Source organism: Aulonocara stuartgranti, assembly GCF_965226115.1.
Source record: "Aulonocara stuartgranti genome assembly, chromosome: 9".
In the NCBI taxonomy this organism is placed as follows: Eukaryota; Metazoa; Chordata; class Actinopteri; order Cichliformes; family Cichlidae; genus Aulonocara; species Aulonocara stuartgranti.
The window spans coordinates 10,549,120-10,565,495 of NC_138960.1; the positions used below are offsets into that span (position 1 = coordinate 10,549,120).

At 42.1% G+C, this 16,376-nt stretch overlaps 1 protein-coding gene across 1 annotated transcript in view; it reads right to left on the reverse strand.

The window, feature by feature from the left end:
- Positions 1-1,146: 1,146 nt before the first annotated feature.
- LOC309713932 (uncharacterized protein) overlaps positions 1,147-16,376 on the reverse strand; it is a 62,140-nt gene continuing 46,910 nt past the window's right edge. Inside the window, exons 5-9 of the mRNA XM_082545858.1 lie at positions 11,687-11,776; positions 8,585-8,729; positions 7,552-7,685; positions 6,073-6,281; positions 1,147-3,894 (exon numbers count right to left, since the gene is read on the reverse strand). Coding sequence (XP_082401984.1) covers positions 2,751-3,894; positions 6,073-6,281; positions 7,552-7,685; positions 8,585-8,729; positions 11,687-11,776 — 1,722 coding nt within the window. The 3' untranslated portion in view covers positions 1,147-2,750. The remainder of the gene's footprint in view (positions 3,895-6,072; positions 6,282-7,551; positions 7,686-8,584; positions 8,730-11,686; positions 11,777-16,376) is intronic.

Sequence of the window (16,376 nt, forward strand, 5' to 3'; positions counted from 1 at the left end):
CCACTTATTATTTACTCTTTAAATCTGACTGATTTTTGGACAAGCAAAAAATCCAAATACCACATACTGCACTTCTACAGTCACATTCAAAGGAAGCGACGCTGAATGAATACCTATGATAATTTTAGTAGATGAGCATAAATGTTCAGGGAGTACTTTAAACCATATGTGCCAAGTAAATACAATTAACTGCCTGGATGGACTGGAGTCCAGCTCTTCTGGGAATCCCACAGGGTCGGGATCTAACCACAGCTTTTAGGTTACATCTCTTTCCCCTCATGTCCACTGCCTCTTTTTCTGCCCTCCACCTTTTGGTGACCGCCAACATTCCCCTGGCTCTAGCCCTCATCCCAGGCAGTGGTGAGAAATGGGGAAGTTTCCCAGATTCGTGTGAAGCAAGTTGTCGTGCCAACTTTGCAGCACATTAATCATACAGGGCATGTGGTTAGAGATACTCTGTATCCTGTTCTGCTGAATATTTATTATTAATTGAGAGACAAATCTGAAGGATGAAACCATATTTGGTGTGCGTGAAAAATTCAAAAGCTGCTAAAAAGACAAGGATGTTAACTGAACAGCAGAATTTGTGTTTTGATGATCCTAGAAAGAGCTGGAAATCATGAAGTCTGGTAAAATGACCTCTCACTGTACATGATTTCACATTAGCTCTGTGATGATGTTTGTCTGATGAGTGTAGCTAGGACATTTAATGTTATTCTTGCAGTAACTAAAAAAAATGACCACCTGGAACAAATTTTTCATATAAAGAAAAGATTTTTTAATAGATAACTCCCATTTGCAAAAACACTTAGAAACATTGGAAGACACTGCACATACATATATATACATACATATATATACATACATATATATATATACATATACACACGTATATACATATATATACACACACGTATATATATATGTATATATACATATATATACACACACGTATATATATATGTATATATACATATATATATACGTATATACATACACACACTGTGTTCGCTACCTTGCAGCTACCTCCTCCATCAGATAAGTATGAGTCTTTTTTTTTACAATTATCAAAACAGATAGCGAGGAGGGGGGAAAGCCATATTTATTTACGTTAGTAGAACAGAAACAAAAAAGCCTTCAAAACTGTAGTTTTTAAATTATTTGCGTCTTACAATAAATACAAATCCTCAAACATTTATTGAAATGAACACACACAAAGAGAGAGAGAGAGAAAAAGACAAATCCAAAACAGTGACACCATGTACAGTTGTGCGTGTCGACTCCAAAACCTTTCTGGATAGGCTGAACTTCAACTGAACTATTCCCAGTAGTGCAACTTAGCTTCACAAAACTGAGACTGACATTGATTTAATTTGGTGCTTTTTTAAAAAATTCACTAGTGCAAAAATACTGATGTGAACACAAGGTCCAATGTTTCGGGGCTGAAAGGACGACGTGAAAGGCGTCATAACCCGGAGGGGGGGTATATGAGCTGAAATGCAGAACTTGTCATGAACACTCACCTATGCTGTACAATATTACCTCCAAGAGAAGGTGCGACAGGAGTTTTATGATCTAAAATGATGACGTTTGAAAGATTTTAATTAAAATATTTTACTGTTTGACGATTAAAAAAACAGCAGTTACATGATGATTTCAGTTAGTATCACTTTTGAATTACCAGCCTTCTTAAACTTTGATCTTGTGCACTCTGAATTTCATCTTCCCGTTATCCTTTTTCACAAAGAAGCCCAGCAGCCAGTGCAAAGCAGCACACTCACAAGGTACCAATCAATGCCTTGCTCATGGAGACTTCAGCAGGACACACGCCACAGGGCTTGTGTTGGAGGTTTGATTCCCTGCTTGCTTCTATGTAATCTGGCTGATTGTAACATACAAAAAAAATATGCTTAAAGTTTAAAGCTTTGGCTCTACTGATAGTTTGACATGTTTTACACTATGCAGTATTAATTGGTCTCTAGTTTTCTGAACAGTTCTGCAGCAAGCAAGGATCAGTTTTTAAAACTTTCCAATGTTGCATCGAAAGCTACGCTTTTAGACGATTCAGAACACAAAACAAACGGGCATCAAAGAAGATTTTTCATGCATTAAAATATCCTCGAATGAATCAACAAGTGTTTTACGGTGCTTTAAGTATTATCTTGTGGCACCAATTTAACTTTGCTCACCCTATTTGTTTTTTTAAACTGCCCTGGCAGTAATTTAAAAGCATGAAAACATGCAAAAATCACCTGTTTTTCTCATACTCACTCGTCATCTCCCTTGAGACCAGCGTAGGCGTAAGTCGTCCCCTGTGTGCAAGGTTAAAAAAACCAAAACATTTCTCGACAGCTAAATCTTTGTTTCTTCCACAAAAGTCAGGTGTCCACAACATATTAAAAAAAAATAAATAAAACTGTGTTTCAAAAGTCTTGTCGTCGCTAAATCTAAAAGTGCTTGGAACCAGCTACAAAGTTTAATCCTTACAAACAAACGAATCTATGCATAAACTGGATTCATATTAACTTTGATTGTCACAACACTAGAACCTGAGCTTCTTCGTCAAACAGAAGAAGTATGTGACATCCTGGGAATCCCTTAAAAAATAACTCTTCTCTTATAATGCTGGTGTATGAAAACGATAAGACAAAGTACTTTAATGCACACTGATTTCTTTGCGTGTACAGAATATGTATGTGTGTGTGTTTGTGTAGAGGGTAAGTATCTGCAGATGTGTTGACGTGTCACTTTCACGGCATGTAAATATATGGACTGGACTTGTGGTGTCCTGTGCTCATCACGCATGGCATAACGTTCCTGGAGCCGACCATTATGGACTGGTTCATGTCATGGCCGCGCTCAGGCCACGGCGGCGAGTCTATGGGCTCCCGCTTGATCGAATGGATCAGGCTGTGACCTTTGAACTCGTAGGTGCCATGCTTGTTGTAGTCAGACTGCATGTAGGCCTTGTGTGGATCCTGTGAGTAGACGTGCGAGTCCATGAGGTTGACGGATTGGCTGCTGCATAGAGAGTCTGAGTGTGGGAATCTCTGAGGACTAAACTGACTGGAGTCATTGTTACTGCCCAGGTCTTTGTCGCACTTTAACAGGCGTGCGTTGGCGTTCCCGTTGTTCACTGCATAGTTCTGATAGTTACCGTTGTTGTACGGCGGGCTGATCCCAGCCTTCCCCCGCTGGCAGGGCGAATACTGTGGATCGTAATAATCAGCTTCGGATTTCAGCTGCAGGCCAACGGTGTGGTCATATAGGCCGTTACCATAGCGACGGTCAACGGGCACTTGGTCGCGGCACGTCCAGGGTCGGCCGTACGCGTCGCAGCCGTTCTCCGAATCAGAGTCGTGCTCGATCTTTATGGGGGGCATCTCGGGCATCAGGTGACCGTCGAAGCATTCTCCGTAGCCATTCTCGCTCTTCACCAGGTCCACGCAGTAGGCGTCTGGGTCTGTGGGAATCTGGACGTTGCCGTACAGCTTGGAGACAAACACCTCACCACCTCTGCTGCTGTGACAGCTGGGCGAGAGACGGTACGGCTTCCCGTACTGGCCGGTCTTGTTCATGCGGTTAGAGGGGATGTAGCTGACGCCCTGGCCTGCCCTGACGGGTCCTGAGTTCTGTCGTGGAGGCCAGCCGCCACCCACGCCTGGGCTCAGACCTTTATGGGGACCCACGGAGGACTTGCAGTAGTTTAGGGGCTCCTCCTGGTTATAGTAACCGTCCGGGCGGAACTTGAGGTTGTCTTTGGAGAGTGGGGTCCACGGAGTGTGGTGACCTCGCTGGGTTGCACCAGGAGTGGGACAGGAGAGCCGGAGAGAATCTGCAGCATCACCCATTCCTCCATTGAAGGAGTGTCTCCGGAGGTGTTCTCCACGCTCGCTGTGCAGGGGGAAAGAGTGGAAGTGGAAAGAGAAGGAAAAAAATAGATCATTAGTCACAAAACAAAGACACAAAACTTACAAAGTTTTACTGTTTTTCAACAAAGTCCACGAAGAGCCATTCTCTACCCATGTATCCATATGGCAACCACTGCATACTCAATGTTTTTGTTTCTTTTCTGCCGAATGACTCAAAGCATAAAAATTCTAAGTTTGGTTCAATTTAGTTCACGAGAGGATCTTTCCAAAAGTGACTCATCTTTTCCGGGATGTGTCTCATCTGAAAATTGAGAACAGAGTCAACATCCAGAACCCCAAAGATCAATGATGGCCCGGTCTCCTAGTTTATAGGCAGCACAATGCAATATATCTTCATGTTTACACAGTGCAGTAGCTGAACCCGAATGTGTTCAGTAACTGCATGAAAGTCTTTTCAAACTGTATTTTCTTATGATTTTAAGTTTGAAATTCATCTTGTTGAACGCTGAGTAAGCGATTGATCGAAAAAGATAAAAGAGCTCAATTATATTTATAACTATTACAGCATTCTGATTAATCAGCATTCATACGTTAAATGCCTTTTCCAGTTTTTCCCGTACTTGTCTGACTTGTTTCTGTGGCTATCTTCGTGCCCCCCCACAAAAACAATAATCAAAATATGTTTTTTTCCCCCTCTTCATCTTTTCAGTTTTTATATGGAAACCCAATTACAGTGCATGGCTACAGTGGTAATAACAGGGTTTAATTTGCGGTTCTGTGAGTGATTATTCAGGAATTCTAAAGGCAAATGTTTCTTTTTGTTTGTCTGCTTCCAAATATGTTTCTGCATTTTTCCTATCTTTCAAATATCTCTCAACCTGAGCACAGCACAGCTGAAGGTCTTTAATACAACCAAGCTGTGAGTGAGTATATTCTGTAGCATCATATGTGTAAAATGAGTCTTTTCTTAGCTCTTAGATTGTTCTAGCAGTAGTGACAATTTCACTATAACAGGCTCGCAAAGAAATGAACTAAGGGACATGTTTTCAGTGACATCTGCCGACTAGTGACACGAAATGACCAAAAAGAGAAGTATTGCTTTCTATTTTTTGTTATAATAGCCTGACGCAGTTTCACTGTGTTTCCTAGTTTTAAAAAAGTCTACATATACTCAGAATTTAGAGCAGAACCGGAGATCGTTGTGCAACAATAAAGTCAGCAGGCTTTCGGGAATCTGACTGTAAGTTTAATCCAAGTCATATTAAGTCTCTCAATATGGCAGCAGACCCAGGCGCTACATGTACTGTACATACTATACACTTAATTCTGAACCTTAACCCTAAGAATGGTTTAACCAATCCAATCTGCTGTCTAGTTAACTGGTTTATCGTTACATTATCCACCATGTTGCCTTGGATGATGTGTGAAGGAAGAAAGAAGCCTGAACAGCAGGAGGGGTGGAGGAGCTCTGCTTTACTGACTACATCCCAAGTCTTGGCCTCTCTGACTCCCTAAAGTTGTTAATGATGCATGAATCACAGAGGCCCTTATCCAAGCTGAGACGCGTATTTGCTCCTAATTGGCCACAGGTAAGGCGTCCAGCGCTTGTTTGGTTTGGTATCAGATCCTACTGGGTGAGGAGAGGGCTTATGTTTGTGTTGGTAACTGGGTCTCAGTGTAAATGCTTGTGTGTTCATAAAACTGTTGCTGGGCAATAAGTTGGTATCTGTGAAAAAAAGACAAACCTCAAAAAATCTATAAATGACACATGAGGGCTGGAGCAAATGGATTTTCTCACAGTAACTCCAAATAATTACGTTTCCTGTGCCCGTGCGATGTGGACCACAACCGAGGCAAGAGGTAATCTTAGGACATGTAAAGTGTATAATAACAAAATAAACACGTCATCCCTTATGAACTGTGAGCTGCTGTGACCTATGGACTCTCAAATGTTGACCTTTACTCAGAGCTCCCATAAAGCCAATCAGTGTCGTTCTCTAGAGGCTATAACGAGATGCCAAAATGCATCAAACCTCAGTGTTAAGGCTGTTAAAACACTTCACCTTTAGTTACTACATAGTACCCCTATTAAAGCAATCAGTGTCCAAAACTGTGACACAGTGTCAATATGCATCATCTCTCCTAACTTAGTTAAAGCTGTAAAGATGCTGCGCATGTGTGAGAGTTTATTCCTTCTTACCCTTGCTCCAGTCCGGAGATGATTCCTCCTACTGCTCCTTTATTCTTTCCCCGCATTAACATGTTCTTCATTTTCATCTCCGTGATGGAGGGGAGCAGGAGGGGAACAGCTATGCAGAACAAAGCCAGCTGTGGGGCCACTGGAGCACCAGAAGCTGACTTCTTTTTCTGCCCATGGAGGAACTTCAACCGACCTTGGAACTGCATCGTCTGGAACAGAAGAAAGAAAGGACCCATCCAAAGGCCTTGATTAACATATAATACAATTACACAAACATCTAGGCTTTATTTTTCTGCCCTTTTACAAAGGCTTAAAGGTATCGACTATTATAGCGACCATTTTTATGACCAATCAGTGGCAAAGAGGTTTCATATTGTTGGCTAGGCTTCTGCTAGGTTTCTCCTCTTTTAATCTGAGTCACTGAACTGAACCTCTCTAGCATATCTGCACTGTTAGTGCCACTTTCAGACAAATAGTATCGGTTCCTATAAAGTCAGTTGTGCCGACACTCCATCCATTAAAGCTAAATTCTAGTATTTTATTCGTAAGCTTCTTGGCTCAAATCAGGAGGCATCTGTGTCTGTGGCATGCACGCGTGTGGTCTAAACATTTAGCTAGCCAAGCTTGTTAATGTTAGCTAACTTAAACCTGGTAATCCTCCCCTCAAGTCCAGTTTAACCAAGTTTAATTAGATGTTGTGTGCAGTGTTCAACATCTTGATTAAACCTGTCAGCTAACTTTTATTAGCCAACACTGGTGGACATTTAATTTTTGGCTAACACTGTGAAGGAACTGACTGGCTTTCCTGTCCATGAAATAAGGCTGCTACTGTGTCTGAAAACACTCGTAAGTGGTCCAAATGTTATGAAACCGAGACTTTCTTGCCAGATTATTTGTGAGCAGATTGAGCACTGTGCGTTACATTACAAATTGTTGTGTCCTAACTGTAATTATGTTGACTGATGAGGAAAGCCTCCAACCAGTATTTCCTCACTACTTGGCTACCAGCATCTACAGTATATGTAGAAAATTGCCATCTAAAATTTCAGTTGTGCGGCCAGCTTCAGTGCAACCAGAGAGGACTTGGTGACAGTAAACTTGACTGACCCTGATGAAACAGTCCAAACCCATATTCTCGTTGCTCTGTCATCAGGGCCTTCAGCTTTTCCACTGCTGGTCTCCAAACCACTCTAGTCACAGCCATGAGGGATGAACCACGCTCATTCTCTGCCACTGTGGCCATGCACCCAATTACCTTATAATTCTGTCAATACACCTATAAATAACTGCACATACTACAATTATATGTGAAGTCTTGCGGTACCAAGGGGTTATAACACTTTTTATAGCCCTGGGTCTTCTTCCAGTGAGTGGGCAACCCCTGCTCAGTTTTTATATTTTGCGTAAACTTTAATGAACTGAAAACTGAAGTAACGTTGTTGGGGTTTTTTTTGAGTTTGAGTTGGTTCAATTACTCACCAAGAATCCAGAGGTGCTGTCCAAAAGGCATCGGACTCTGGCTATGAAACATCTGTTGAGAAAGCAGGAGAGCTCGGGAGGGATTTCCCCTGCCTCTGGAGAATGGAACAGGCTGCTCACTACAAAGTCTTCACCTGTAATTTAGTAAAGAAATATGGAGAGGGTATGAGTAATACAATTTGTACTGCAATTTGTGTAATAATACAGGAGAAAACAAGATACATATGTATAAATATGATGACGTTTTAAATGACAACAATATTTATAGTTAGCAAATGACTGGGACAGACTTCTTTTTTGTATTTTTATTACTTACCTGCTTTTATGAATAATACACTGCTGTTTAAAGCATTTATCTGTCAGCACTGTATCAATTTTAATTAATGAATCGTTAAAACTGTTAATAACGCGTGTAATGTGAGACAGACACCCTTAAGATCAGGCTTAAAACTTTCCTTTTTTGATAAAGCATATAGTTAGGGCTGGATCAGGTGACTCCGACTCCTCCCTCGGTTACGCTGCAATAGGCTCCTGGTGAGCTTCCCATGATGCACTGAGTGTTTCTTCTTCAGTCCCCTTTCTCACTAACTATGTGTTTATATGCCTCACTGCATTTAGTTATTAGTTATTATTAACATCTGGCTTATTTCCACAGCTCGTCTTTGACCTGTCTTTCTCCCCTCACCCCTAACCGGTCGCGGCAGATGGCCGACACTCCCTGAGCCTGTTTCTGCTGGAGGTTTCTTCCTGTTGAAAGGGAGTTTTTCCTTCCCACTTTTGCCACGGGGGGTCGTCTACTGATTGTTGGGGTTTTCCCTCTATATTTGTAGGGTCATTGCCTCAATTTGGCACTATATCAATAAATTTGAACTGAATTGAATTGAGATTGACAGAATAGATGGTTCCTCTCATCAACATCATACAGATCCAGGAATAGAAATCTCAGCAGCTGACCTCATCACCTCAAACCTATTGCATTGTTCGATAATAAGTTTTATATGTTCCCATACTAAATTCATAGTGATCTACCCACCAGTTCCTGCAGCTAGCTGGTTATCCTGGTGTGCCACCGTCCCTTGGTGCTGTGGAGGACACATGGCCCAGTGGAGCTGGCGTCTGAATTCCTGACGGTCGTCTATGTGGATGTAGTCAAACACATTCTGGTGCATCACGTCAGTCTGTGGGGAGGGGATTCGGACTGGTTTGGTTAATCAGTTTTAATTTTTAGTTTTACATCCGGTTTATGACTTTGGACGACCGAGTTTTGCTTCCATTCTTGTAGCTGACAGCTGTTCGCCGCTCTCAGGGCTAATTCTGCCCCACCATTCCTGGGGAGGTCAACGCTATACATACAAAGTCGATGAAAGTCAGACAACCAGAGCACTCGCACAGTTACATACACATGCAAAAAGGCAGGAGAATTGCCCCAGTACAGTAACAGTCTTAAGGGCAGCTGCGGGGCCAGCGAGGGCAGCTGTGTTTGTCAAACATCGCGTGACACCAGCTCCCGAACGGCAGTCCAGCCCAGCTTTCTCTCCACATCCACACAAACACACAGTAAGTCGGGTTCCAGCCCGCTCTCGTCATTCCTCCCTCTCTTTTCCAGCAATAGCTGTGTTTTCTGTCATTCCATGACAGATTCCTCACTAAAATGTTCAACCTTCTCCTCTTCCCTCTCCCCCTCCTCCCTGCCCTCGCTCCATAATTTCCACACTGGTGGCACGCGAGGCTTTTTGATCGCCTGCCTCTGCAAACACAATCTGTTCCCACTGTCTTCGGCGAGCGCTTCGTCCTGTGGTTGGGTTCCCTACCGGCAGTCAGGCAGACAGAAGGATCGAGTGACTATTGTTTATGTTTCTTGTAAAAAAACTCAGAGAGGAAAAGAAGAGGGGGAGGAAAAAGAGAATAAGTGATATTTTCAGTGACCTTCAAAGGCTAACTGCCCCTGTAACAAATTGGATCAAAGGCCAGTGGAGGTTTTCTGCTCTTCTGTGGCGCTTTCTTGTGGTGCTACTTAGCAAAGCCATGTCTTTTCTTCTTTATTTCCTGTGGTATATTATGGATAAGTGTCTTTCTGAATACAGCTGTGGGCTCAAAATTATGTTACATGCTGTCAAAGCCTGAGAGGCAAAACATGTGGCTTAAAAACAACTAACAGCTCCTTTGCAAGAGCTGAACATGTGGGAAAGTATAAAAGAATGTTTTCATGACAGTCTGAAAATACAACACGCGGATCTGTGAGTATTTAAAAAGCCATATTTTTAATGTAGAAAAATGCAGAAAAGCTGTCAACTACCCGTTCACTCCTATTCATCTTCTCTGTGCTCAAAGTCACCTGCATTTTGCTTTTCACTTCTAAATATGGCCATTGCTGACTACAAAGAACACCTGATTTGAATTCTGAGCTCAACCTTGAGCTAATGCTGATGATACATTCGTTTATCACACCAAATGCTTTGCATGCTGCAGTGCTATGGCTCACAGCCAAACCTGTTGCGTGGTAATTCCTTTTCTTTTTCTTTCTTTAAAATAACTGTTTTGCATGTACGCAATTTAACGTACTGCGGTGACTTGATTCGCTTGATCCGCTGCCAAGTGTCTTACATACAGTCACTGCCGAGATCTGAGCACACAAAGGGCCAGTTGTGATTCTACTAGTGTGAGCTGGTAAATTTACATCTCTTTAATATTTAATCAGCAGCTAACATGTCGCAAAACGGTCCCGGTCCTTCCTAACATGGATACGATTTTTGCTAATTCTTCGAGCACTTGTTGCATATTGAATGAATGTTCGTTTTTTTTGTTTTTAACTGTGCTGGTCACATGTGTTTATGAAAGGCAACAACTGGATGGCAGCAACTCGACTCAACGCTGGGATGGTTTGCTGTGAAATTCAGCCAAGGCCATATTCAGGTTCTGTGCAATAATCAGCTCAAAACTGATATTTTTTTCCATTACTTTGGTTTGATTCCTGCAAAATTATTGACATTAACTTTTCGCTCGGGTCTTTTGCTGAGCACGTGACAAAGAAGCTGGCATAAAGTGAAACCTTAGCTAGCAAAATCTGATCATTTGAGTGGAAATTTATGGGAACAAAGAGCAGACGTTACAAAATAAAAAGCGTTGACTGAGCTGCTAAGATACACGTGCATACGCAAATGCCCCTTGGAGTTTTAATTTCCTTTGCCCGGTGGTTCCGTGCCAATCTGTAGACACACACACACCTATGCACATACTGTGGCAGGGCGTCTCAGACCACTTTGGGTTTCATGTCAATTTCATGGCCGCCCCTGTCTGCTTGTAAGCCAAGTGGGAGCGCTGCAGAAGAATGTCTATCGTGATGTGTGTGTATGTGTGTGTGAGAAAGAGAAGGCGTGAGGGGAACAGGAGGAATTTTAACAGTGAAAAGCACTTTATTTATGGCTTTGAAGGAGAGCGATGATTTCAGCATCGAGGGACAGGCGAGCCCATGTTGACTTCATTCATAATTAATGACTGGCTGGGTATAGCCACTGGAAAGGAAAAGAGTTAAACCGTCGGTGACTTATCAGTGCCCGCACACACATAACAGACGCCCGCAGAGTGTATCTCAGGGTGAAACAGAGGTCTTCACCCTTCTGTGGTCCCCTTAGGTGTAACCTTCTGGGTTTACTTTGCCCTCTGAAAGAGTTATCAGGCAGCAGGAAGTCAGAATTAAAAGAAAGGCAGTTTACTCCGGATCCTAAACTGGATGGGATGGCAACAGAAGAATGGAGCGTACTAAAAACGGCAATTGTGACCTTGTTGAATAATGACAGCAATGAGGTCCTATGAGATTTGCAGATTCGTAACCTTAAGAGGGTTTGTGTGCTAAAACACTTTCATGGATGCTATCATCACAGATTACGAGGCCATGTGACCAGCTGAAGTACAAAAAAAGGCAACTCATACCTCATTTTTATATTTTATATATTCTGGCTCAAAGAGCACATTTCCTACTGATCTGTTGGAGTTTTGGTACACTGATTCCCCCATCTACAGAACAGTCAAGGCTTATCAGCTTATCTATGGATAATCATATGTACAGCGTGCATTTCGTTTATACATATTAAACATAGATTATACAATGTTTTCACTGTATTCGTGTTCAACTCACCTGATGAAATCCCAGATAGTCCACAATGGTCGAGGAAGCGTAAAAAACCATCCCGTCACTGCTCACCACCAAGGCAAAGCCTGTCAGAGACTACACACACACACACACACACACACACACACACACACACACACACACACACACACACACAGAAAGAGAGTCAGGGCAGCTCGTGCAGCAAATAAACTCAAATGCAACAAACACACACATGACTTCTCTATTCTGTCTGTGAAAAGCGTAATACAGGTGTAAGAATATAGATACAATATAGTCAGATGTTCTAATTTGTGACCTAACCGTGGTTGAAGTTATTACTACGCCCTTAAAAAAAAGAATTTTTGCTTGTAAAACCTTTAAAAATGTAATATTCAACTTCTTTCCATAATTCTCAGAACAGCAGAAAAACTGTAAAAATGGAACAAAAGATAGAAAATTACAACACAAGAGAGGGAATGAAAAACAGATGGTTGTGTTACAGAGCGAGCCAAATAAAACTTAGTGATTTAGACTTTTTTCCTCATATTCTCTGGTTAAAACTGTATTTTTTAAAGCAGTTAGCTCGCAGATGACTTACGCGCCTATTTGCGCTCCTTTAAAGTTACACATTTCATAAGCTCGAAACTCTGATAATTAAGTCTGTTTGACTGGTACAGCTGCTTTGATTTGTCGTAGCAAACACACTGATTAAAAGCAGAGAAACTCCAGACACAAGCACACTTCTTCCCACTTTCCCTCTTTGCTCACACACCCATCCACACAAAGCTAGGGAGGGGGGATAACGTGTTTGGCCAGCGGAGGATACAGAGAAAGAAAATGTTAAAAAAATACACAAATGGTATCTGTTAAATGAGGAGAGATGGACAGATGGAGAGGAAAAGAAAGAGTGCGAGAGATATATTTAAAAAAGGCAGCACATGAAGGAGAAAAGCACAGGAAGGAGACGGGAAAGAGGCCTTCCAGTGTGCAGTGTGCGCACAGCTGTGATAGCGTGACAACTGCAAGGCTACTTGACTTGCGTGACTGCTGCTGCCAGAGTCTGTCACCTCTATTTTACTGCGAGACTATGCAGGTCTTTCCTGGTGTGTGTGTGTTTCTGTGTGTTTCTGTGTACTTTATAAGGTAGAAAGCCCAGCTGCCCCTCACTTCACCCCAGTGCCCACTCCTTCCACGTCTCTCTCTGTCACTTACACCCAGCAGTGATATGATTGCCTTAGCGAGAGGCGAATGCTCACTGTACGCGCCCTGTCCTTACCTGTCCCATAAACTCCTCTCTGTGACCTCTCTGTGAGCAGAGCAATTTGCAGCCCTAAAACCTATCGGCGTAAAAGCCAAGCTGCAGCAAAGCAAAGCCTCTGAGAAAAAAAATATTGAGACACTGACATGATGACATCTGAAACCAGTATATGAAAGCATGACGGCAGCAGTGGAGACTGGAAGATGGGTCAAGTCCTCTGTGGCATAGATGCAGATGATGTTTGACAAGTTTAACTGGCACATGTTCAAATGTCGGGGGGGTACACACAAACACACAAACACACATAGATGCACAACTTATTCCAGCATTCAAAACAGATGCAGATTAGTTGGAAATAAAGCACACTGATATAGCATCTTTCCTCTGATACTGGTCCTCACTCAGCATTTACTGTGCAACATTTGTACAAATTAAAAGTCTTTGTTACTCGGACCAGCATTTTTGGAGCCCTCTGGAGGGTAGCGATCAATCAACATTAGTGGATTAATATTTAATGTAGGTATGTAATGTATTTAGTACTTCAATAAACATCTGGGAACAACATGTCAATGCCAGATGTGATATATTTACGTCTAAATCCAACACCGCCAACGCAGTGTCGCGGCAGTTCATCAGATAGTCACAACATCTAATGTACTTATTCGGGTTTCTGGACATAATTACCCACCCTTATCTTCGTATCCCTGAAGACATTTTTTCACCTGTCTGGCCTCAGATGTCCTGATTCATGTCCGTGTACACAAAGTGAATATTTTCCGCTATTTGAAAGGGTGTCCCAGACGGGGTTGGCCTTGGATTGATCATTTGACCTCAGTTTGAGTCATGGAGTGACATTATTTATATTATAGAAAATGCTTAGCAGCACGTTAATATGAAACAATATTTTATTGATTATCATTAAAAACGACTTGTTGAGGGTGAGGATATAAAAACGAGTTGGTTACGTTTAGGCTGTGAAGCTGCGGTTAGGTTTAAAAAAAGATCCTGTTCTGGGTTAAAATACAACAGCTGAAAGCTCTCATTTCTTAGCAATAATAGTTTCAATGTCACAGAAAAATATGGCAATGCATGACCATGAACTTGAACAAACAGATTGCTTTTTCACGACTATTTCACATGTAGCTATAAAGGTCTCAAGCATGGATCACTTGAAGGTCTTTGGATCATGTGTCCAAAAACTCATGAAAACATCCTAAGCATGCTGGAAAGCTAGGTTGACTTTATGAGGTCGTACAAGGCCATAAAAAGGTCGACATTTACATGTAAGGTTCATTTAGATTTATTTAGCCCATTCACCTTTCCCCACTCCTCTTCCAAGTCAGTGAAATGCCAGTAAATTTCTGCAACCCAAATTCTTTACAAAAGGACTTTGACATTTTTATTCTTCTGGAACAAATAGGCCCCAGACCTGTGACCTGAAAGAGTATGCACAAGCAAAAAGTGTATGTTCTAAAGCTTTAATTAGCTTTTTTATGCCTGGCCCTGCAAATTTATTACAGATAAATACAGTGCATTTGTTTTTTACATGTGCAAAACTTCAAGAGAACATCCGTCATTTATGCTGGAATAGAGCAGCTTATTTACTACATTTCCAGTTAAAGAGCTGGAAGGAACATCAGAACTCTATTACTCAAAATAACAATTAGTGTTTGGTTTTATATAAATAAAACCAAACACTTTATATGAATCAGCTAAATACATCTAAACACTGCCTGTTCTTCTGTTGTTGTAAACTAGGCAACAAAAAAAAGTTCCAGAAACAGAAATACTGTTATGATATTGGCTGCACTGCTGCATGCTGTTTTTGTGTGTTTCTCCATTCACATTCCCCTCAGTTCCTTGCATACTAAAGCCTTTAGGTAATGGAAACAGGCACCTGCTGCTGGCCTGCTCCACCACATATCTGCAACCGCAACGCCCCCAGCTCTCATAACTGGCCCTGGGAGACTAAAAGCTTTGACTTACAAATCTTAAGAGGCCCTTTGCACGCAGAGCCCAAAATAAAATATATGTTCGCTGGACTTGGAAGCAGCAGGGGAGCTGTAGGGCGATTGGGGCGGGAGAAGGATGTTAGTGGCGGGCATGGCGTTATTGCCTTGTATCAATGTTTCAAAGGAGTTTCTTTAGTTTTCCTGCTGTCTTGTGTCGACAGTGAGAAATGAGGGGAGGTCGCAGCAACCGTGGTGATACACGCAATAGGGTTGCAGTAATATAGGATCGTGTTGTATTGACTGATAGTTAGAAAACTTTTGATAAGCCACTCAAACCAGAGTCACACATGACAAACATTTTTCATTAAAAGACTAAAAGAAGTGGTCTGTCCATCAGTCCACTGCGTTACTTCTGACTGAAATGTGTTAAAATGATATAAAGAGTTGCCTTTTAATGCGGGAAATGTAAAATATTAAAGACTTTGTTAGTATCTTTGCTTCCCCCTTGAACCTCTTTTGAGTCTAAACAGCCATTACAACACATTTTCGTCTATTAGCCTTGGTAAGTGTTGATAATTAAATATGAAAAAAAAAACATGGATGGAAATATGTTTAAATGTCCAAAAACACTGCTGCGGCACAACACGGCACAACATCGTCCTCATGTGAATTCAATTTATGCAATAAATCCTGCAACTTCCAGCACATTCGATCTGCATCAATCTCCAAAGAATTGCCTTCAGACATTTGCAAACACAGTTCATATGCAAACAGATAAACATGTACAAACACATATGCGTACAGACAAAGACATGCAATCTCCCCCAGACACACGCACACTCAAATATCCGTCTCTTCCCTCTCTTGGGATCTCGTCACCATAAGTAATGTGCAGTTTGCTATGAGGCTCCGCTGCAGGTTGAGTCACGCAACAGGAGGCAGCACATCACTACGGTCAATCTAACCTTTTGTTTCCTGTCCCACTGAGAAGCCTGACACGTTAACAGAAGCATCAGTGGATCGCTTCTGCACTCCGAATGAAGATCCGTGTAGTTTTTGTGCGATAATCTCTGTCATAATTTACTGCTTGACCGAGAGCCATGGGAATATTGCGTGGAGGCAATGACGACCTAATGCCCGAGCAATTCCCATGTAGCGTATGGCTACGTGCGTTTAAACGAGTCACACAAACGGCTTGTCACATGCTGTTTGTTACTCCACGCGAAATAAATGCCCTCGTAAAACGTGCTGTTAAAAACTTGATTAAAGGTCTCGGGTCAAGTGAGTGCTGAACAGACCTCCTATGTTCTCTGATAAATGTCGACAGGCTTGACGCCTTCTCGCTCTCTACTTCTCGCTTTCTCGTGCTTTCGGCCGGAGGTCCGACCACACACAGAAGCACACTTCCCTCGGATGCTCAAGCCGCCAACATGTGAGAGTCCCCACCTAATTCATCAGCTCTGACACTCCTGTCTCACCCATATGTCATGCAACAGCACAGCCC